The 24,155-nt window shown below is 40.4% G+C and overlaps 1 protein-coding gene across 1 annotated transcript; it reads left to right on the plus strand.

The window, feature by feature from the left end:
- Positions 1–12,696: 12,696 nt before the first annotated feature.
- On the plus strand, positions 12,697–17,497 carry PLCXD2 (phosphatidylinositol specific phospholipase C X domain containing 2; the record flags this gene model as incomplete). Its single annotated transcript, XM_010164894.1, has 3 exons — positions 12,697–13,157; positions 14,363–14,604; positions 17,335–17,497. Coding segments are annotated over 3 exons (866 nt in total), but the record flags the coding sequence as incomplete, so codon positions are not given.
- Between the last annotated feature and the right edge of the window lie 6,658 nt (positions 17,498–24,155).

Raw genomic sequence — 24,155 nt, forward strand, 5'->3', positions numbered from 1 at the left:
TTTACAGGTGGATAAACTGATACATGAGGAAGGCAACAATGACCCTGAAGTTACTTAAGACCAGGCTGAATTTCCAGCTCTAAATAGCAAAATATAATCTAGTATTGCCTGTAGATGTCAACAGAGAAGATTTCAGGGGCGCCTACTGTAGCGGTTCATTCTGATACTGGTACAGGCTTGATTTTCATGGTAGTGCCTTAGCTTGTCAAAACCCTTTGGGTATATGTTGTATAGAAAACCTGCAGAGACACTTCCCTAAAAACAAAGCAACTTCCTTCTCTGTGCCAGCAGAGATAACCAAATGGTGTTAGGAGCGTGTAGAGAAGGCGCTACGCACCTCCCATGGGGTACCACAGCAGTCGCTCGTGGCTGCATTTCCTGAATTAGGGCAGTTGAAATGCCTCGTTTTAATCAAGAGTAATACATTTCCCCACGCCTGTGACAGCAGCAAGATCATTTCATGTAATCCTGTTCATTTGAACAGGGAGAGGGGACAGAAGGGAGGCTCAGTGTTTATATAAAATTCAAGCAACTGCCGATTTTGAAACTTCATTCTCCGTTTTAGTGAACAGTAATAAATCACCTTTATGTAGCTGTAGCAGTTTAAGGGCTGTAAAACTTTGTCTGCAGAAGGTTATGATGCTGATTTGTTAGATGAGTTGTTACTGTCCCTCACAATATTGGTTGGTTGATGTTTATAGCAGAAGAACGTGGCAGGGGGGTTGGAACTAGATGATCTTTAAGGTCCCTTCCAACCTATACCATTCTATGATTCTGTGAACTAAGAAAATGAGTTGTTGTTTCAATAATTGCACACTTGTTTTTAAAATGAGTAATGTTTTTTGAAAAAGCTTACAATGTATGTTTGCTTGTATTCAAAGTTACTGTATTTTCCCCACCCTTTTCCTGACCTCATGCAGCCTGTGAGTAGGGAAAAGACATTTTGGGCAGATTTTGGGGGATTTTTTTTTACTTTAGTTCAGTGATTGTTTTACTGAAGGGGATTTTTGGGGGCCAAGGTGATGTTACTAGCAGTGTGAAGGGAAAGGGTTGTACAAAACAGGTTGCAGTTGAGGCATCTGTTCACAGATGCTGAGCAGCAGTGAAGGCTGGTGCTACCTTCCAAGAGAGAGATAAAGGTCAAATGAGAAGCATTACTATCTCTGATCAGTACTTGTGTGTGCACAACAGGTGTGACCTACTTTTGTCCATCTCAGGATGCATTTGTGCTTACTGCTGGACTCAACTTTTTTTGATTGTTTTTGTTTTCATCTCCCTCTTCCCAAGCATACTTTGTGCATAGGAGCAGAAATTCAACTCTAGTGAAGGTGCTGGAGCAGTTGAAACCTTAAAACCCGTTTTAACTTTAAAGTGAGCACTCAGCACCCTGAAATTGTTTAGTTTTGTTTTTTTACTTCGTTGTACATTGGCACAATGCAGCATTTGCAGGTTAAATGATTCTATTTTTTTAAAAAAGAGGCCAAATTTTGGCATGATGGGGGCTATTTAAAGTGGAAGAATTAATATCCACAGAAAAGAAACTGGTTAGATTTAATTCATCATATAGTATTGTATGGGGGGAAAGTCTTAGTAACCCTCTTGTATGAAGCTACAGATGGTCTGTGCAGAGTTCTGCTTCTTTATGTGTTGCAAATAGTTTTGTTTTTAGAACTGCTTGTTTTACTGGCTTTAAAAAAGGCAGTTGTGACTTCCGGGGGGGTCCTCGCTGATGTAGCTATTCTGTGATTCCCTGAGCTATTAAACCTGGTGTGAAATGTGCTGCCTGAGGACAGAGAAAGTAATTGTTTGCTCAGTTTTTAAAACCAACTGGTAACAGATAATGTTTAAGACGTTTAACTCTAGACTAAATTTTAAATCAGTATAGTCCTTTAAAACCAACTGCTAACAGATAATGTTTAAGATGGGTATTTCATGAGGTATACCAGTTTGGTGTTTACATGCTGATTTAACTTTGTCCTCAAAACAGAGGAGACACTTTGGAAAACTTGGGGTTGTCCTCCAAGGCTTTGTCTCCAGTCAGTTCCAGATTTTGGGCTTTTCTGTTGTTTCTATTGGAAAAACTCTAGACTAAATTTTAAATCAGTATAGTCTCATGCAAGGAAAAGAGATGAGGTGTGCTATGTGATGTGAGAAAGTGTTTTGCAATGAGAAATTGCAGAATATAAAGTAAATAAAATGTCATTAGTTTACATGCATACAATATAATCAACAAATTAACCACCTTCAACAAGTTGGTGACCTTGTATGAAACTCTAGAGGGTTTTCTTTTAATTATACTCCAGACTAATCCTCTTTGAATGTAGGTTTTAAAATGAACTCTTAAACATTTTGATTGTGAACGTGACCCTTGGCAGGTTATAGTGTGTGTTTAATCTCAAGCTGTTTTATTTCAAACAATTTCATGAAATTGTGTACGTCTGTGATGTTTATTACTGTGTTTGGCTGTCTCTTAATCTGTCTGTGGGTTTATGTTTTCCCCCTAGAGAAACAGAAAGTGAGAAAAAGCTGCAGGGCTGTCACTAATCTGCTTTCAAAGTAAATTTAATGAATTTGCTTGGGAAACCTAACCTGTTTCTTGCTTGTGCTTGCAGTTCATAGCGCTGTGCCATGTCCAATTTGTACTGTTTCATTTTGCCTACTTGCCTTTCAAAGTAATTTTTGCGGTATCACAATTAACGAGGTGCTAGAGTCTGAGAAGTCTCTGTGCTTCTGAAGATACAGCACCGCTTTCCAGTTTCATTGAGCTTTTACGTGAATATTTGTGTTAAGACAGCGGTAACACTTTTTTCTGTCTCAAGATCCACTTTCTGAGAGCACAAGAAGCTTGTGCCTGTTGTCTGGAGACAGCAAAGCAATCTAGCAGGTGTTAACTGCTACCTATCAGTGTTTGCTTAGACAGTGTTTTATTACTCCAGCCTCCAAGGTGCTGCTGGATGGATGTGATGAGAAGAAGAGTAGGCAATTCTGGTTTCCTTTGGGTCTTGGTAATAATGCATTTATTGAATCCCATCTGTGTTATTATTTGAATAATTGGGAGCCAAATTATTCTTTCAATATTCATTGAATATTCAAAGAATATTGAATTATTCTTTCAATATTCTTTGAATAATTGGGAGCCATGACATAACGGGAAGGCATATCTGCTATTTTTTTGGTCAAACCATGTTCCTGGATTGCTTGCCCATTTTGGTCAGGCCTAGTTAGCTATGAGTATCTATGAAACTATGAGTTTCTCTCCAGTGCTGATTTTCTTTCCTTACCTTCTAGAGGAAATTTCTGATTATTTAGGGTAAGGAATACCCTTCTGGTATACAGAAGGATAAGCAAGCTGCTTCTTGCAGGAGCACCCAGTCCATTCGGCAAGCTAACCTGATGGAAAGCTTTTCTATGTTGATGATAATGGTTTGGGGGGATTTTCTTGGAGAAAGTGGTTCCTGCCAGAAAAGCTTCCCAAAATAACTGTTCATGTGCTTGGACAGACCCTAGGATGGTGCTGAATGGTGCCGCTGTTCTGAGCGAGTACGATGGTTTCCCTGGTGTGTCACACTGCTGCAGATGAAGGCAGGAATGAAGAGGAGGTAGCATGGTTGTATTTAGAAAACATAAGGTTTTATATATTATCTTAACACATAACTTTAACAAACCTGTTATTGAGGAAAGATTCAAGCTTAGTTGGGAACCAATAAATTTGAGTCTGAACTAAGTTCAATTTGAATTGAGTCTCTAGAGAAGAGAGATGAAAAATAGAAAATTTGGAAAAAATAAGATGTTTTAGTTCAGCACTTTGAAATGTGATAGTAAAGAAGTCAGTTAACACCAGTGTTCATGTCCTAGGTTTTAAGTTTTCTTTTTTTAATCTTGAAATTTGAATGTTTGTGTTGTAGGACAAATCTTGTACACCTGAGTCTGAACTTGAAACACTAAAGAAGTTTTGCCACCAAAAGTTAATTTTCAAGATACTGGTATGCCTAGAGCTTCTGTATGTAATGCTAGGCAGGCCTGGAGCATGTGGGCAGGACAGCCTGCATCTCTGGGGAGAGGTAGGACAGCTCTTCAGTCATGGCTTCTGATGGTGCACAGAGCCTTTTCTGTCATCTTGTGTATTGACTCATCCTCTGAAGGTATGTGGAAGGATGGCCAGGATCTCATTTCTAAGCGAGGAAGAGCAGTTGTGACATGGTGCAGCTCCTGCCTGCAGAAGACTGGACAATTGGTGGAGAGTTCCCCCTGAGATGCTGGTTTATAGGAAGCTGAAGGTGATGGAAGAGCAGTTTTACAGTTCCAGGAGCATTTTTTTTAAACAGTGAAAATAATCTTGGCTCAAATATGGCTGAAATAAGACTATACTGGAGAGGTCAAATAGTTGTTGACATGTCTTTAATTTGTTTTTAACTGATATGTGAGGAGAGATGTGTCCCTGGCCTTCCAAAATAGTAAATGTTGGTCTTCTGCTGCAAACTACAGCACTTGCCAAGCTGCTCAATTTCCCCTCTACAACACACAGACTTTTAAAATTAACTTTCTAACTTAACTTTTAGTTGAATAACTTTCCATGGTTTGCTCATGGTAGTGTCAGTATGACTGTAGCTGAAAATTTTGGTACTACAACGTGCCACTGTTTCTGCTCTTGGCTGAGAAGATCACCCCCAAAGCCTGAGACAGAAGCCTAATGGTTTTGATCTAAATGATCAACGTCTTACAAAATGGTCAGCCCTGGAAAACAGAGCTTTACAAATATGGCTAGCAGCAGTCTTCATGAGGAGCAGCCCTACCAGCCCAGCCTGGAGTTCAGACTAAAGGAGGGATACAGAGCATGGGAGAGGTGTTTCCTGTGATGACAAGGTGCTGTGGGTGGCTGTGTGGTGCCACAGCGTGACTGCTGGGTGCTTGCTGTGCTCATGTGTCAGGCATGGGTGGAAGGCCCGGAGCTGGTGGGGCCCTGGCCATCTCTTTAACATCTCCCCACCCACTGGCTTCAGCCAGCTCTGACAGCGTGACTGTTCACCAACAGCCCTGTCAGCTGCTTGCCTTTTAGTTGGCCACACAGAACTGAAATGGTTCATAAAAGAAGCAGCAGCTCTGTCCAACTAAGAACTGGCCACTAGGGTCTTATTAGATTTGATTTTTTTCTCTTTGCCTGCATGACCCTGAGGTGAGCTGCTGAACTTGCTAATGCTGTGGTTTTCTTGTTTCTTTGTTCATGGGCTGGTGTGTGCTATGAGTGTGCTTCCTGAGAGGAGAAGTGGTGGTGAGCTTGAGACTACATCCTCCTTCCAAACAGTACTCCTTTGGAGTCCTAATTAAAAGGATCATTGAATCAGCTAAACTGGCTATCTGTTGGGATAAAGCTCAAAGAGAAGAGATAGACAAGGTTAATGTTCTGATTCACCAAGCTTTATTTTCCTTCCCAATTTGACATCTACCAATCAATGAGGTAGTAACCATTAGAAGAAAACTTCTAAGTATGCTGATGTTGGATATGATTCGTAAATGCAGAATTTTCAGGATGAACTTTTCCTGAAGGGACAAGTTATTTTACTACCTTGGTAGTCTTCTTCAGTGAAGTGGCAAATCTCAGCTGATGTTAGAGAGAGGTTTTGAAACTATCTGGACTACTAGACTGATGAGAATATCTAGTGGAAGTTGTTCCATCATTCCCTTTGTATTGTCCCTATGTGAGGAACTGATGTGGCAGACACTGGGTCTATGCAGCAGTTCCCCTGGAAAGCCAACCTCAGATCTTAGGGTTTCTCCTTTTTAAAGGACCATGGTCATCTGTTTAGTCAAAATCCAATTGTTCTTGAAATGCCACAAAATTTTCTTCAGGCATTATATGAAGATCTTAATAATTTTCTTTAATCAGGAAAAACTTTCTTCCTTTTTTATTAAAATCTGTGCCCTAGAGAGTGACTTCACTGCCTGGTAAATGAATGCCAAACATGCTGAAGTCTTGCTTCAAACAGAGAAAGCCAGTCATAATGTTGATATAAATGGTGGTTGCTCTTCTGTGTTGTGTGAAAGTTCCAGTTTCTCTGCCCTTCCAGAAGAGATGTAAAAACAGGGAACAGTACTGTGTGATGAAAACAAGTAAAAATTTCCCTAGTGCCTTCTCAGAAGAGAATGAGCCCTTGGTCCAGACATTTGAGTGGTCACAAAAGAGGAATACAGGACTCAACTGAAGGTTTTTATTTTCAGAGCAGGGGAATCCCTTCAGGCTTTGAAATGGTTGAGAAGTCCTGCCACTTTCTGCTTTCCCAGTGCCAACAGCTGAGGTTGCTGAAAAATGGGAAGTCCTTGCTAAATCACAAAAAAAGCCTCCTTAGCGGCAATAACTCCCAACCAATGCCACATGGATTTCTCTGGGCAGGAAAGAAAAGCAAACTACCCTGTGATATTGTGTCTGAGACAGTTTTAAGCTGTCCCTTTCTCCCTTTCTCTTTGTACCCCCTTTATTCCCTCCCATTCCACCTCCCACCCTGAAAGGGGCAGTGGGGGAAACCAGGGTAATTCTTCAATAGGGAGAAGAAGCTTTCCTAAGAGGATTTAGTTTGTACTAGGCTTTGTCCTCCCTAATGAGACTGCTTTAAAAATACCTAAAGGATTCTTTTAGGCTTCTATTAATTTAATACTCATATCAATAGTTTTAGATAATTAATTATCAGTAGGATGTTTGTTATTCCTTCCTCTCCTCCTTTTCCTGGACACATTAATATGAACCATCTGATTTGCTTTTCATTAGTGAAAAGCTTTTAAGAGGTTAATCTTTTGATTAGAAAATCTGGATTGTTAATGACCTGAATCCTGAGGACTTCTGGGCTTTGAGAGGCACTCCTGTTTATCTTGTTTACCCCTCATTTCTGGCACACACAGGACCTTTGGTTTAGGAGAACATTTGTGGGACAGCCCTGACTTGCTAGCACTTGCATCCTGTGTTTTTGGAATTAGATTACTGTGCTTCTAGGTATCTTGGCTATGTAATGCTTGCTGTGCTGTGTCATGTGTGGTGTTTTGTAATGTATGGGGAATGCACTTCATCTAGTGAGCAAAGCTTGCTCTAAGTAGTTTAGCATCACTACAGCTGGGGTGATTCTTTGTCCATAAATGAGCCTTTAATGCTTTTAGGGGGTTGGTACAGTATGTTGACCTTGCTTCTTCAGAAAGTTTCACATAACAAAGAGGTCATCTTGCATTGTTTTCATCCTGTTAATATTCCATTAATGTGAAGTAGGAACCAAATTATTCTGATCTACTTATGGACGTTGCACTCTCCTGCCTTTCTGCTTTCATTTATTGTTTCTTGGGGTTGGAACTAGATGATCTTTAAGGTCCATTCCAACCCAAACCATTCTATGATTCCTGGTTAACCAGATTTTTGCAGAAACTGTCTTTAACTGCTGCTTCTGACTAGTCCACAGCCTTGCAACCAGAGACGCTGGTGATGTGCTACTAGACATGCTTGTATCTGAAAAAACAGGAGTTCTAGTCTTGTTTTCAAGTAACTGGCAATGCAGAAGTATGTTCTATGTTGGAGTATCCCTACACTTTGCATGCCACGTAGTCATGTTGTTAACATCCCTCAAAGGTAAATTTACAAGCTCACAGAAGGACACTGAGGTTGGTGAGGTGATGCTCGTTCCTATCCCTGTGCTGCAACTGTGTATGCAGAAAGTACTGATGTGGAAACAAAAGATAATGCAAAGTGCTACAGCTAGTAATTGTTGAACTTCAAGGCTTAATAACATTCTGTTGATGAGTGTCACTTGTTTGAGCTACACCATGGGTTAATTTGACTGTCTGTGACTAAGTAGCATGACAAACAGACACACTGGAAAGTTAAGACTTTGCTGCAGATGTGATGATAAAAGGCTGCTTTCTAATAATTAGCACAAAGGCTTCAACAAAAAAAGTCATCCTGAACAGTGAAATACAATCTATTTAACATACAAATTGAATTGAGAAGTGATCTGTTTAACATACAATTAACTCGAGAAATTAGTGTAAGGAGAATAAAAAGAGGTTTAAAGATATGAATAAAAATTAATCCACGGTTACACTTAGTGGGATAAAATTGAGAGGACTATCCATCATTTTAACAATCTGGTGTCTGGAAGATACCTCTTCAATACTGTTTGAACCATATCCTAGCCTTTGATGATTAAGTATCTGGGCATTTGATGGGATGTGATTGCTTTCCTTGAAGCTTCCAGTCTTTGTCACATGAAAGAAATGAAACCAAAGTAGAACAGTCCTTGTCTCTTACTCTGTAAGAGCTGCCAGCTGATTAGCAGTCCCCTAATTTTTTTTTTTCTTTGAATGTGCAGACTCTTTCATGCTTAAATTTAATACTTATTGCTTCATGCTGTGCACCTTCAGCCTGTTGGAAGCAATTGGCAAATCATCACCTCTTTGTTTTATCTCCTGTAGCTTGGTTTCGGGAAGGGCTGAGCACCAGACTGATGCCATGTTACTGCAGCAGCTCAGTAAGGTTTGCAGTCTGAACGTGAAGCTGTTTTGTGTACAGTGACTCCAGAAGTGTTCTGCACGTGCAAGAACCTGCCCTTGAGGCAGTTCAGGCTGGGGTTCTGGCCTCTCTTCACCTAAAGGACAACAAAGACAAAGTTTCTTGGCTTTTCTGTGCCTTAAGATTTCCCAGTCTGTAAGATGGAGGTTATAAATACCCAGGTTCATAATCAACAGGTTGAAGGAATAGATTTATTGAATCAGTATAGGGTGTTATTTATATTTAAGATGTCAGGTACCATCTGAAATGTCTTGCTGACAAGACTTCTTGAGCTCTTTTTTTGTTTTGTTTCTTGAGAAAAGTGGCCAGTATAATTTGGGGAGATGGTGGGGATCACAGACCATAAAGGGCTTCTTACAGATGGAAAAGACTTTTCTGTGCATGTTGCTGTGAGAGTTTTGTGATGCTTGCTCTGTTCAGGAACTGCTAGCCCCTTTGCTGTTACTGTACAATGTTATAGCATCTGAATATCTCCACATCCTTGTGTGTGAGGTGAACAGAGAACATGGTTAGCACCTCTGTCACTGAGTTGCTAACAAAATGGGGCTGGTCTGCTCCATGCTTCTGGTGCAGGCTCTGGCCTTTGAATTGTACAGAGTTGGGTTGGTTTAGGTTATGCTTTTTCAAAAAAATAAATCATGCTGTATTGGCAACCACCCTGGCTCCTGCCATAGCTCCAGAATGGTTGGGCTTTCATGGAGTTTAGGGGGAGAACGAAGGAGAGCAGGGATTATTTTGACATCATGATGGGATCAGCTTAGCATGTAGCTTAACATCACAGCTAAGCTATATTAAAAAGCAGTGTCTGAGCTGGTAACATAACACACACTGATCTTAAATTAAAGAAGGGCCTGGTAGATGATGTGGATCCTCACCTCACTCTTACCCCTCAGCCCAACAAGTATCCAGTGCTGTTGCTTCAGGTTTTCAGTTTGTGTTTTTTCTCTTACTGAAGTAAAAATGTCCTGGGTCCAAGGTTGGCCTAGATATTTATCTCACTTGGTGGCTGGCCTTCTGTAAGTGACCACTGAAACTCTGTTTGAACTTCTGCTGTGTCTTTCCAGCCTCACTATTGATGATGCTCCCTTGTCCTCCTTAGGAGGTGGTCTTCTAGCAACCATGAAAAAGGAGAACTTGTTTTTTAGATGCTCCAGTTTGTGTTCTACTTGGTTATATCTAGGTATACACCTTGACTTCACTGTAAATGAGAAGTTCCATTTCCTAGGCTTTTAAGCAGAGTCACAGGGCAGGAGTTTTAAGAATCTTCTCTAACTGTAGAAGCATGTAAAATATAGTTTCATTTCTCAAATAGCAGCTGCCCTGTTAAGGAGTGCAGTTCTTAAAGTATGTGTTGAAAAAGTTGCAGTGTCCTTGTGACCTGTTTTCTTTCTTGTTGCTTTCCAGAGCTCTAAATAGAATTTGGTTTGTGATAGTGCAAGGAGAAATTTGCTCTTTGTATCCTTAAATGCAGCTTGTACGAGGCAATCTGCAAAGGAGAGGCTTTTGTAGGTGTGAAGTATGTGATCAGGCTTAGGAAAACAAGCTGTTTCTTGCCTCAGATTTGCTTACACAACTCTAACAACAATATATTTGATGCCAGATAAAATTGTAATTCCTTTGTAAGTCGAATTAATCAGTAACACTGTCTGAGGGAGTGTGATGGTGTAAGTGACTTCCAGAGCTTTCTAGAGGCTGCTGCACAGTCTTAGTTAAAATGAAAATAACATTATTTTTATGGCCTTACTCTAGCATGCTAAACAACTTTATACAGTGGCCTAAATAGAGGGAAAAAATTATTAGAGTTGAGAACTTAAAAAAAAATAAAACCCCAAACCAATGCCAACATGAAGAAAATCCCAAACTCCTTTGACTTCTTTATGCCAAGTGACTAATTCACAGGCAGAAGACAAGCCCCTTGCTATTGCAATCTACTTTCCAAATATTGTAGAAGCTTGAAAGTCTCATTGTGCTGTACAGGGAGGTGTATGAAACTCAAATGTCTGAGTTGCAGCATGAGCTGGGCCTTATACGGCTTCTTCTGAAATGTCTTCACAAGACGTTTGATCCTGTATTTTGTTTGGGGTTACATGTTTGGAGGTGAGGAGAAAATCCAGGTGTCACTCCAAAACTGACAGCTACTTTTAGATGTAGTTTGCTGTGACAGGTACTAAGTAGCTCCTGAAGCTGACACCTTCTTAAAAACAGCTTTTATTGTTATTTGTCACTTCTTTCTAGAAGACTGAATGGAAAGTCACATACGAGGAGCACTTTTACAAAGACTGTGAAGAATTCATGAAGAGTTGATCAGAATTAGCTTTAGTGTTCACTTGTAAAGCCTGAAAACTAGACTTCACTGTTCCTTTTCAGTACTTGTGAACTAGTTGAAATTCATGGAGAAGCAGTGCACTTCAGGTTGTTGTGAACTGATGTTTGCTTTGCGCACAGTCTGTTCCATCTGGATTAAAAAATCCTGACAAGATAATCCAATTGAGATCATAATCTTGTTTATAACTCTGGCCTTGCATCACAGGAAATGCATCAGTCTTTAAGTAAGCACTGGTTAAAAAAAAATAAAAGATTTGGATAAAAGAGGCCGTGGATGCCTCAAACATTGTTTTAAGATTGGAAATAACAAATTAGGGGTTTTTAACAAAGGTGCAGACTCAGGTAGAGGAGAAAATTCTAGAAAATCTAGTCCCAGAAGCAGGGACAAGAACCATGGTGCAGGGTCACTGTAGCCCCTGGGGCAGCTGGAAAAGGGGCTGTTTGTGGTGACTGGAGGTGAAGATGCTTTCCCTGGACTTCAGCAGCAGGAAGCAAGTGGGGTTTGGCTCAATGGGGAACCTGTCATCTGCTCCCATGAAGACAAAAGGGAAGCTGGTGTGTTAGAGCTCCTGTGGTGTTTTTTTCCTGGCTGGGGCTTCACAGGGAGGTTGTGCCTGGAGCAGTTGTAGCTTCTTGGCCAGAATGCTGATATCTGGTGTAAATGGTTAGATGTGATTGGTAAACATTGGTCTGTGGTAGATCTGCCCGTCTTGGCTTTATGCTGCCCTGGTACAGTGCAAACTGCACTGCCCTGCTGCTCTTCGTTCTGTTGTTGACTTGACTCAACCAGGGATGTTTCATTGACTCTGCAGCTGTTATTTTGAAGGAGTTTTGTCAGTTCTCAGTTTTGTTTCCAATTGCTACTGAATTTTCAGTTTGAGGTTTTTTTTTTTCCTAGTGAGCACAAATTTTATACTGGAGATGCAGATTCTCTGCCAAGGTGCAGGTTGTGTTACAGGAGCTTTCAGACACGCCATATTTTGGCAGGGACTGGTGATTTTGATTGTTGGTCATCTTTTTTGGTGAATTTTATATTCACCATACCTGTGGTCAGTCAAAAGCACTGCCAGGTAAGACATGTTCATGAACGTGTTTAACATGAGCTTGGTATGTGACCTCACATACCAAGTATGTGTTAACTGGTGGTGTACTCAATTGTTGCACCTCATTGTTTAACATGAGCTTGGTATGTGACCTCACGGTAACTGGTGGTGTACTCAATTGTTGCACCTCAGGTTCAGCCAGTTGCTGCCCACTCTTCAAACTACTACTCAATAATTTACCATCTTGGGGCTAAAGTTGAGATAGAAGTGCTGGTGAGGCATGTGCATGTACAGGTCCCCCTGTGCATCACAAGAATAAAGATCTCTTCCAAGAACTTTGATGTATTAGGTCACTATTGGCTTTAACAGGCAGAATGAAAATAAAGCTGCACATTCATTCAATGACGTTGGAGTCTCATCTCATCTCAAATCTGATGTACTAGTATCCAGGAAAGCTTTGGAGGTGGATTGATAGTTTGTAAATGAAGGAAGGTTAGCAGGAAGCTTTCCTTTTCCACTGATGTTTGTCCTATGGTCATGATTTTCAGAATGCATTGAACTTGGGAGCTCACAGAAGAAAACACAGAGCTCACAGAGAACCTTTATCATAGCTCTTGTACAGTTATGAAGAAAAAGTAAGGTGTAAGGGATAGTCTGAAAGATTCACACTTGAGCATAAGTCTGCTGTGACCCTGCCATGCATGTAGGACCTTTTTCAGTTTATGGGGCATATGGGTATATGTGTATTGTCTTCTAAAATTAAATCTTCTTGGCTCTTGTTTCTAGGGTCACATGATTCTTTCAGCTACTGGGTTGATGAGAAATCTCCTGTGGGACCAGACCAAGCTACAGCCATCAAACGTTTGGCCAGAATTTCTTTGGTTAAAAAGATCATGAAGAAATGGTCTGTGACTCAAAATCTGACTTTCAAAGAGCAGTTGGAAGGTGGGATCCGCTACTTTGATCTTCGTGTATCTTCCAAACCTGGGGAAATAGGACATGAGATTTACTTCATACACGGCTTGTTTGGCATCAAAGTATGGGATGGACTGAAGGAGATTAACACCTTTCTCGAGCAGCACCCCAAGGAAGTAGTCTTCTTGGATTTCAATCACTTCTACGCCATGGATGACAACCATCACTACTTCTTGATCAACAGAATCCGCTCAGCGTTTGGATCCAAACTTTGTTGCATTGAATTTGTAGAGTATGTGACGTTGGAGTACATGTGGGAGAAGAAACACCAGGTAGGAAAAGGATGTGTGATGTTTTTCAAACCTTGAAAGGTTAAGTTGTAAATAGAGGCTGGGTGTGGTTCCCACTCAGAGGTATTGGCCCAAGGATGCTGCCAGCCAATTTAAAGGTCACTAGGGCCTCCTTTATGTGGTGTGCATGTTGCCCTCCATTTGTTTGCAGATGTGTAGCCTCTCCATCCATGGTGTCACTAGACTGTGTCCTGCTCCCGAGCATGTTTTTTAAATAATTAAATTTAATTATCCTTCAGACCTTGTGCTCATTAAAAATTGTTTTCTTCTCTGGAAGAGCATTTTGTGCTGACTTGTGGTGGTGAGGCTTTGATTAACAGTTCTCTTGGCCACTGTGAAGCATAACAGCTTTAACATCACTAAGGTATCTACAGAATTTCTTAGCTCCTTTGCAGCCATACAGATCTATAGTGGCAGGTTTCAGTGCCTCTTCTCTGCAGTAACCACTCATGTGTACACACAAGCTGAGAGCAGGGTTCCAGCAACTGGTTGTAATTATTAAGCTGTAACAGGGGTGAGGCTTTGAGGAGTTCCTCTGAACTGATGCTGTCAGTGCTGGGGTCCAGAATGAATCATTTGTAAGTTTGGGTGTTAATAAAACGTGTTGCATCTTTATGTGCTGCCCTCTGATAAAGAACCACCTTACAAGACCTGAAAGACAGATCTCTGATTTAGAGAAGATTTTGCTGACAGCAAGAGTGGCTTTGGCATCTCCTGCAGTAAGTGTGAGTGGAATGCTGCCATGCCAGTCAGCCTGGTATGGTTTAGCCAATTAATAGGAATTATGCTCAAGATGGCAAGACAGCAAATTAAAATCCTTAAATTCAGGTACAGATGGTAGTGTTCTCTGACAGGGCTTTGAAAGCCTCTGAAGATAAATGCTTTGACATTTCAATATACTCCTGGCAACTTTTTTCAGTTTAAACTTCTGACCCTTAAAGCCTGGAGCAATCCTGTTCTCATAGCTAACCCAAGTGATCTCCATCTCCTTTGTTGGCAATAGTGCAACAAATTTACTGACACTCATGACTTGGGAGCAGGTTCTTTTTGCTTGGTCCTCTATGCTAGCTGTGGGAATACTCACAGAATCATACTACAGAAGCCTAAACCAATGCAATATCCTGTTTAAAGATAAATAGGGTAGTTGTGAATTTCTGTTTAGTTTTTCTCCTTTTTGTTTTGTTTAGGTTCTCATATTCTACCACTACCCTCTGTGTCAGGAATACCCTTTCCTGTGGCCAGGGAATAAAATACCAGCACCGTGGGCTAATACAACCAACGTGCACAAATTGTTACAGTTCCTGGAGACCACTCTTGAGGAGAGAAGTCGTTATGGGACTTTTCATGTTTCTCAAGCAATTCTCACACCTCGAGTGAAAACTATTGCACAGCATCTAACTCGCGGTCTGAAGAACACACTTGTTCATAGGTAAGGACTTGTCTTGATTTCTCAGTTCTTTACCTACCACGTTTCATGTTGAAAGAGGCCCTGAGTAAGCAAGGAACTATGAAATGCTTGCCTAGAAGTAAGGCTTGATGAAAGCATGCAGTCTTGCTTCATTACCATTGCTTGTGAAAGATATTCGCAGTCACTAAAAAGAAAGAATTATTGAAAATAATAAAGTAACAGGGTACACAAGTATAAATGTTTTTCCTGGTAATTGGAACTCTTTCTGAATGTGATGTGATTTCATAAAACATGGGCTGGACCTGTTGTTTCAAACCAGTAATTCACTCCAAATTGACTGAATTTGAATTTAGGGGGAGGGAACTTGTACCACAGAGAAAAATTACATATTTGTGGGCTCAGTTTTGCATTTGTCTGTACAAATATGTCTTGGTTATTTCAGTAATGGCCAAAAATATGACCTGGGGAAGTATTTTATCTTGGAGTGTTTTATTACCAAAAATTAGATTAACAATTTGACCTTTTTTTTAATACCACTGGCTGTTATACAATTTGCTGATGAGTGAGACCATTAGAAGAGGGTTTTGCTTGGAGTTGCGGAGTGCCAGCAGTTTTTAAGTGTCAATAGCATGACCAGGATAGATTCCATGTGATTTTATTTTATGGCATTATCATCTTGTAGCCTGTTTGATAAAAATTGCCAGAACTGTAACAGTCCTGGATCTGGTCTCCTGGCTCACTGTTTAATATGACCTGTTTTGATATCACTAACAGTTTATCTTGCCATCATGATATTAAGTTTTTAATTACACTTGCATAGGTGGTCATAACTGGTCTAATTTGATTAGCAGCTGAGCTTAATGTTAAGCAGTGAAATACACATCTTCAGCAGACAGTTCATCTTCCCTTTGGAAGAATCATTGGTCACTTTAGAAGTAATTGGAGTGTCTTCATTTTGAAACCAAAGTTAATATAACTATTTTCTTAAAATTCTAAAAATAGGAAATGTTTGTGCTTTTGCAGTCATGAAAGTTGTTGATGGAAGTAAGGAAATTCCAGGTGAAGTATTAATCAGAGTTCTCTGTCTCCTTCCTGTTTACAGACATTAATCTAGCAAAAGATAATTAGATGGAAATTATGTTTGTCACAGTATCTTTAGGTCTCCACTCTGGCTTGTGCTTTGTTCGTGGCTGTGCAGTTAGCATTAGGCACTAGATGGTGCTCAGGTGCCTTCAGACTGGTGTTTGCTGTCACAAACTGCACAAAAACAAATATATGTGCTTGGTGGGGATACCTAACAGAGAGCACGGATGGAACCTGTGTCTGTATGCTGTATAATAAATGTACTGTTGTCTCATGATTAAAGGAAAGATCCTACTGAATTGCTATTTTTAAACTCCGAAAGGATCATCTAATTTCATGGAATAGATGAGCAGTTTTATTTCAGGTGACTCCTGATGCAGATCTGGGCTGTAAGCCACTAGTAGACTGGAAGCCTTTGCTCCATCCCTTTCCCTCAGGCCAACCATTACCACTTGTTTGGAAGTAAACTGTGAAAATATAAAATAGATGCCACTGTTTGTTAAAGCATGGTAGTTCTTATATATTGATATATGCTAGCTGGTTTGCATGTGTAAATCTGTCTTTGCAGTTCTGTGAAGCTGGCTGCCTTCTCATATGGAAATTTTACCCTCAATATGAATATTTGAGTGTTCTTGAGTTCTTACTAGAGGAGAAATGTGCAACATTCACACTTAGCTGTCTAAAGTCTGATATGTCCCTTGACAGGGACAGTGATTATGCCTTCCCTCAAGTTCTCTTCTTAGTCCTTGACTTTTTGTTTTCTTGGAACAAGAGCTGTGGGGTGTTTTTAGATCATTTTTTTTGGTTGTTTTTTCTTCCCCATCCTGTTAGCTAATTTGCTTGCCTCCCATCTTCTCGTGTAATTTTCTACACTTATTATGGCACTAATTTAAATAATTCTAATATATCTAGTTGTTTGTCTCTAAATGTGCTGAAAACCCTGATGTTTGCATGTTAGAGTGCAAAAAAAGCTTGTGCAGACTCCTGACTTGCAGTCTGTCCAAGAAATTACTTGAAACTTCTCCCCATGGTACAATTTCTACCTCTGTTTAACTCGGTTCCTGACACACCTCATCTTTCTCTGGTGACGGTGATGTATGGTGGGATGTTCAACCCCTAGAGAGTTGAGGGCTTGATTTTGGATTTGCTATCCCTGATCCCATTGCTCTGGGTGGGTCTGGAGGCTGAAAGGAGCTTGGTGGAAATGCAGTGTGCTTCCCCCAACAACTTCTTTCTTACCCCTACCTGAAGGCAGAGGCAGACAGGAGAACATCTTGGAGCAGATATAGCCTTTTCTAGGCTGAAATCTACTGTGAAATTAAACTTTTGGTTCAACTTGGGTAAAAACAACCCAGGATGGAAGAAATCGTAGTGCAGCATTAAATCCTGAAGCACAGTCTGCTTAGTGAATATAAAGCTCACAAATGTTATTTGATATGTGTGGTAGTTTGGGTTGATGACTGACCAGTATTTCTATTTGATGGCTAATGTCTGCAAGCTATGTTAAACACTCTTCTCATCAACCAGTTGCATTTTGGGTGGCAGTCAGGACCTGATCACAAATGTGAGATAATATAATTTATAAAAAACATGTTGTGTTTGCAGTGAGTATGTATAGAGAAGAGTCTCTTTAAGATGTTTAATTTGTTTTATTTCAATTTTTTTTAGGAACCTGCCCATGATTTTGAATTGGGTGAAAGCACAGAAGCCAGGTGTGAGGGGTGTTAACATCATTACATCAGATTTTGTGGAGCTGGTTGACTTTGCTGCTACAGTTATTGCATTAAATGACCTCCTTTTAGAAGAGGATGAACCTCCAGCTAAATCCTGATTGCTGTGTCCCACTTGTGCTCTTCAGTGGATGTCTTCAAACTACGCTAAATGTTTTATTTATTCAATGAAACCTATTGTAATCTATGTTTATTTAAAAAAAAAAGCTTTCTAGAGGAAGCATGGTAAAACATCACATACAGGTGGGTCCCTGATCCCAGGGATGTGTGGATCTGAGTGGAACAAAGTGCTGTTGGGTGTCTGTCTGTCTGTGGCTACGTGTTTGACTAAGCTATGCACACATCTGCTGTTGCCTGCCTGCCAGCAAGAGGCTGCCCTCCAGAGCAGATGTACCCGCTTATGGTGCGTGTCTCCCTGGTGACTGGACTCACCGTGCCCTCCTGTGCACGTCCCGATTATTTCTCGACTCCAGGGCTCAAACCAAGGCTTGCTGCTGATCCCTTAGCAGCAGTGTGACCAGGCTGGTGGAGATGGTTTTGTTCTTGGGCCACCTCAGGCGTAGCTGGGCTCAGCTGGAGGCTGCTGCTGTATTCATGACACTGTTTTAGACACTACCTCCGACTTACTTGAAATAATATTGCTGCTGTTCAAGGCAAAGCTGTTACACTGTGGTGAATATCTGAACTGTCCTTTGGGCCTGAGAGGTGAAGGCTTGGTGTGCTTTACCTCTTTGGACTCCAAACTCTTCTTCTGGACCTCTTTATTTTACTTTAATACATTTATTACAACCGTGTTTAAGTGTGTTTGTTTTGGCATTAATTTGGAGAATATTTCAGTCTTCAAATGATGTCTGTTCAAATTCAAGTCTGGATTTCTGTTGAGACATTTCAGAAAACACAGTTTTCGAGTTTTCTTTGAGGAAGGTCTCTCACCCAGATGGCCTTTCTCTGGAAGGAGGTGGGCTAAGTGGGAGCTTGCTTGGTATTCAAAGAACTGGAGCTGACAGGGACTGCTCAAAACCCAAATATTGAATCTGTGATTTGCAATGTGATGGTGAATTCTGAAATTGAATCCAAAAGCTGTGCTTGTAGTCAGAGAGCCACAGTTATGGGGGAGATGTTTCCCGAGCTTCCACCTGCTTGTGACAAATTAAGCAATAGTCATCCAAGCACAGGCAGGCATCAGTGTTGATTCTTTCTGTAGTCATACTCATTTTTGTGTTGATTCACAATAAAATGTGACCATGCCTGCTTGAGTCAATGCAGTCACATGTTGATACTTATTAAATTGCCTAGCTGATAGCAGTCCTACAGTCTGATTTATCTTTGGTTTAAAAGAAAAACAACAAAACCAAACTGCACAAAAGTGACTGATTAGCAGATACTTCTCTGCTCAGTCATCTTCCTAAAGCAACTGTAGGTGCATTAATCATTCAATGGTTATGAATTTGTATTAACCTTTAAGCTATTTACAATAGAATGGCTCATCTTCATAGATAATTTATTCAAAGAAAAGTGAATCTCCAGATTTATTATTTATTTTGTTGTCATATCCTGTGTCTATCATCATGGTCCAACAGTCCAGAAAAATCCCAAACCTCTTTGCTTGCTTCTCACAACCTCTGAACTCAGGACAAGTTTATCTAAAGGTTTGCAAACCTTCTGTTTGAACCTTGGCTGAGTTCTGAGCAGACTGTAATCTGACTTATCTGTTTGTTGCATGGTTTTCATTAGAGTTCTTTGAATTTTTTGTAACTGAATCCTTTTTCTAAGGGAGTTGGGGATGGGGGGGATGTCTGTCTCTCAAGCTGTCTTTCTCCTTCCTTTGTGTTTCAGTGATGGGGAGCAAGTCATGAAAATCAGTTTTTGGGAACTAAAGCTGAAATTTTCTAGTTTAAAACTTCTTTGAAAACCCCAGCAGAAGGTTTTTATTAGTTTTGGGATTTTTTTTCTTGTTGATGAAACTGTTGGAACCTGTTTTGAACAGCACTACTTTGTTTGCAAAGTTATTTAAAATACTTGGACTTTCCTTAGCTGAATTTTGTGTTAACCTACTTTTCTCGTGGCCCTGACTGAAACTCCATGATAGTGTTAAACATGGGTTTGGTTTCAGTGGTCTTTTAGCTGCAAATTGTCTTAGAGCTCAGAACTCTGAAAACCTTGGTGTGAATGCTGATGAGGCAGAAATAATAAGGTTTCCTGCAGAACTGGAGAATAAGACAAGAAGGTGAAGTGAGTATTATGTTTGCATTTGGCACTTAATATATTTTGTACTGTATGTATCTACCTCAAAAGAGATTTATCAGGCTTAACCAATGTTTATGTTGTGCAGGCACAGTAATGACTGTGGTGTTAGTCCTTCTGTTGTATTTAATTGAGTTGAGATGTGATGGTTGTAACTCAGGGCTTTCGTTAGATATTTTTAAGTACAAACTCAGAAGTTTTTCTAATGTATTTGCTGTTAGCTCTTGCCTCTTGAGATAGGAAGATAGGACAAAGGCATGCTAGGTGTTAATAGTGTTAGCAGAGGGAGAAGACATACTGTTAGCTCTTGCCTCTTGAGATAAGACAAAGGCATGCTAAGTGTTAATAGTGTTAGCAGAGGGAGAAGACATGGAAAATTGTTTCAGGATTGATGATGAAGGGGGAGAGGGGAGGAAACCCCAACATTTCTGTAAGTTTGGCCTGTCTGAAGAGACTTGTGTCGTTTCAGAGCAGTGCTTGGTGTTACGCCTCTGAAGAACCTGACAGCCTCAGTAGTGAGTTGGGCAGTTGGCAGATAGCTGCCTGCAACGGGGTGTCTTCTGTGGATGCTCTGGGCAGTGTTAATGTTCATGTTTAGAACTGGCTTTAGGGTAGCCCTAAACCATCCTAAGCAATATGAACTATCTTTTTGTTATATATTATAGCCCATACCAAAGCTGCCCCTATAATATCTCTAATCTCTCTGTCAGCACCACAGCATTTCCAGATTCCTTCACACTTTGCACAACAGAGCTTGTCTAGACTTGGACTTTGGGCTGCAGAGTCTGTTTTCCAGCATTGTAAAAAATAAGGAGGTGAGCTGGGCAGGAAGGGTGGATCAAGGAAGTAGAGCAGTGGTTTGCATCCAGTGCCCGCATTGAAGGTGTGGCAGCATTTAGCCAGGTCGCAGGAAACACAGTGGAGCAGGTCTGGCAGGTGAGTGACAGTGGCTGCAGCTCATACTGAGAAGCCTGGGTGAGAGTCTAGTCTGAGCAGGCTGCAGCTGGACAGGGTATGGAGCAGCTAAGAGCCTGCAAGGTCATGTACACATGAGCTTGAGGAAAATAAAGATTGGCATGAGTGCAGGAGAAGGCTGAGGGTTCCTTGATGCTGATGTAGACCTGCATTTGTTGAATACAGAGATTCTCTGACTCCTCTATCTTCCCAAAGCAGTAGGGTTCACTTCTAAACAGTTTAGGTGGAAAACTCCCCCAATAGAATTGTTCTGAGGACTTTTCCATTCTGTAGGTGCTGGGAGAGGAAAAGCCAGGAAACTAGTAGCTGCTTGAGGCAAAATACTTACTTGAGTTGCATATTCTTGAATAATTACTTGTATGGTTTGTTATTACAGATTCAGGTTACTTGTATGTTGTGTTTTGACTGTTGTTTCTCTTCTTAATGTGCAATCACTGAATGCTGAGCTCCCTGGTGGTGTGGCTGTTCTCCTGGCACTGATTGCTGCCGTGTGCAATTCAAGGGCACACCTGAGGCACAGGAGACACATTTCTGTCTGTATCCCTGATGGGGAGCACCAGGGAGAAAGTTGTTAGGAAGCAGATACAAGTTTTCAGCATCATACTGTGTGCTTGTAGGTGAAAACAAATAGGAGCTATTACTAGATTTTGCAGATTATCAGTTGCTCAACTCCTTATTTGGGAACTACTGTCCTAAATATATTTAACAAGTGTGGAGCTGGGAGTTGTAATGATGTTTTTGAGGACAAAAGACAGATCTCGAGACCTGAATGGATACCAAGGCAAGTTTCAGGGGTGCTATGGTCAGTGAAGAGATGTCAGACTGGGAGTCTTCAGACAAGAAATACTGATTGCTAAAAGGCCCTTAGTCTGCTAAACAGGCTCTTTGGGAAAGTAAGGAATAATGGGAAAATGGTATCGTTGCTCCTGACATATGCTGCTTTCTGTTGTGTTGGTACCGAATTAACATGTTGGAGTTTAAAAACACCTGTGCTGTAAAGCTGAAGAAGCACTTTGGAGCTGGGGTTTTGGCTCAGACAGAAGTAGGGCATCTGCCAAGATGCTTATCTGTTGTTCTCATCTTGGCTAAGCCTTTGGAAGTATTTTCTTTGTGTACCTGTCTCAGGTGTCAGAGTTAATTGTTGTATCATGTAGCAGACTAGGTTTTAGGATCTCTATAGGTAAAGAGAGGACATGGCCATTTTGATTTAAAAGTGGGTTACCTGTGGAAGTATGACGGAGCATGTGTGACTTGAGGTTTCCTTAAATATGCAATATTTACCACATCTGTATGTAGTTTTAGTAAGACTTTCATCTAGACTTGACCATGTTGTTACCTGCCCCTAATAATCAAAGTCTTCGGTCAGAGGACCACTGTTGGAGACAAAACGTAAATATAATCACAAACAAAATATAATCAAAACATAAATAATCACAACAGGGATTATTTAAGCACAGGGAAACTGTCTAATGCAAGGAACAGAACTGACCCAAAACTTCATTCCAAATTCAGATCAAGTCAGGGTGGAGTTCTTTCAGCAGTGGAGAATAAGATTTTTTTTTTTTATTTTTTGCTTTTCTGTGTCTGACAAATTCTCGTTCCAGCTTTGGTTTTTGACTGAACAGATGGGTAGAAGAACCAGAGCATATGTTGAAGAGCAGATAAATTTTATGCTAAGGACATATACGTTGGGCTAACTGGCAAGAGTATAGTGATTTACTTAGTCACACCTTTCAGTGATAATCCTATTAACTGTTTGGTTTAGGCTGTTAAGTTGGTCTCTATTTTTTATTTAATCCCATTGATTCAATATGTCTGTCTTACTGAAGAAATGTGTATATTTCTGTAAGTGTATTTATTTCTCTACAAGTCTTAGCAAGTAAACAAGCTTTAACTTTTAATTGTAGGGACTGGAATAGGAATGTCAGGTTTAGAACTGTTTGAATCTAATTGTATTTTATGTTCGTGAATATTTATGTATTGTGTGTTATTCATTGAAACAGTGCTTTGCTTACCCTTTGGTAGACCTGTGATAACTTCTTCTGTATCTCACTTAAATTGAACTGCAATGTATTCTTAATTCTCAAGTATTGATCAGTACATCCTTTATAAAAAATAATTTTGATGGTTCTTTAATTTTGCTCAATGTCAAATGTATTTTGTAGTTGGATTTTTTTATTTGTGCTTTTTATATTGTGGAAGGGGGCAGAGGGAGCCAGGTGCAGAGGAGTTACCTATCCTCAGTTTATATTTTGTGCAGTTTCTCTTCTTTCTCTTGGCAGTTTGTGCTTTACCCATCTGTCCAATTCAGTTTTGTGGAACGAGGATGCCTCGTGTGAACTGCAGATAAACTTGGATTGACATCTTTTGTTCTGCTTCATTCTGCATCTGTATCATGGGGGGTTTTAATCTTGAAAATAAAAGTACAACTTGAGTTAATCATCTTTCCTGCGTGTTCTCTATTGCTGCTTGTTTTGATATATTACATTGTGATTCAATTAACATTAATTGAGCTCAGTTACTTTTCTGATGCAGAACAGTGTCACTGAAGGTGGTTGGGTCTTCTGTTTGTTGTTTTTTGTTTTGTTTTGGGGTTTTTTGTGGTGCCACATCTTGCTGCACTTCTGTCCACTGGGTATTCAGACCTGGACAACATGTTTATTTTTAGGATGTGCTCAGAACTTCTCTGTGGCAGTAGTAGTGCAAAGTAGATGGAAAACTGTGTGCCTCCACTCAGATACATGCACAGTTGCATCTCTGCCTGAACACATTGGGATAAACACAAATGCAGTTGTATCTTGAAGGGCAAGTACAATTTTTGTGCAGCCTCTGCTGCTGTAATACAGGTGATGGAGCTCCATGGTAACACTCAATCAGGAAGCAAAATATTGATAATGATTCCCAGAGCCTGAGCTAATGTTGGATGCTTGTAACCCAGTGAGATGCTTCTCTGGGTTAATTTTAGTTTACCTGTCTTGAGAATGTGGGAGTATTGGGGGGAATGGAAGACCCCAATTCCCTCATGTTGTCAGACAATTGACTAGTAACTGATGGGTCTTGTGTTTGTAGATATTTTATTATTATTATTATTCCTAAAGGTAGAGGCAGGAGTTCAGAACCTAGTCACTGCTGTCCCCACCTGTAGTCTCAGACCTTGAGGTAAGTGTTTACAAGCCAGACTAGCTTAAGAGTGACTCATGTACATAGCTAGGCAATAGCTTCAGCACTGTCTGAAATGTGCTGTAGGCAGAGACTGTGCCACTAGGTTTTTTACAGAATATTTACCTATTGAGCATAAGTCGAATGTGAATAGCATAAGCTGCCAGTGTGCAAAAACACTGATGATTAAATAGCTTGCATTAGCTGTGTTACTTTTATTTTTATCCCTCCAGATACTGTTTACCCAGGCCAGGAATCGTATACCATAGGGGGGACTTTGAGCACAAGAGTGAGCACGATTTCATCATATTATTTCCCTAGGGGGTTTAGTAGGGTTTTTTTCAGTCTGTGTCCCTTTCAGCAGTGCTGCACAAGGGCACA

This window comes from Antrostomus carolinensis, unplaced genomic scaffold, assembly GCF_000700745.2.
Source record: "Antrostomus carolinensis isolate BGI_N321 unplaced genomic scaffold, ASM70074v2 scaffold7353, whole genome shotgun sequence".
NCBI lineage: Eukaryota > Metazoa > Chordata > Aves > Caprimulgiformes > Caprimulgidae > Antrostomus > Antrostomus carolinensis.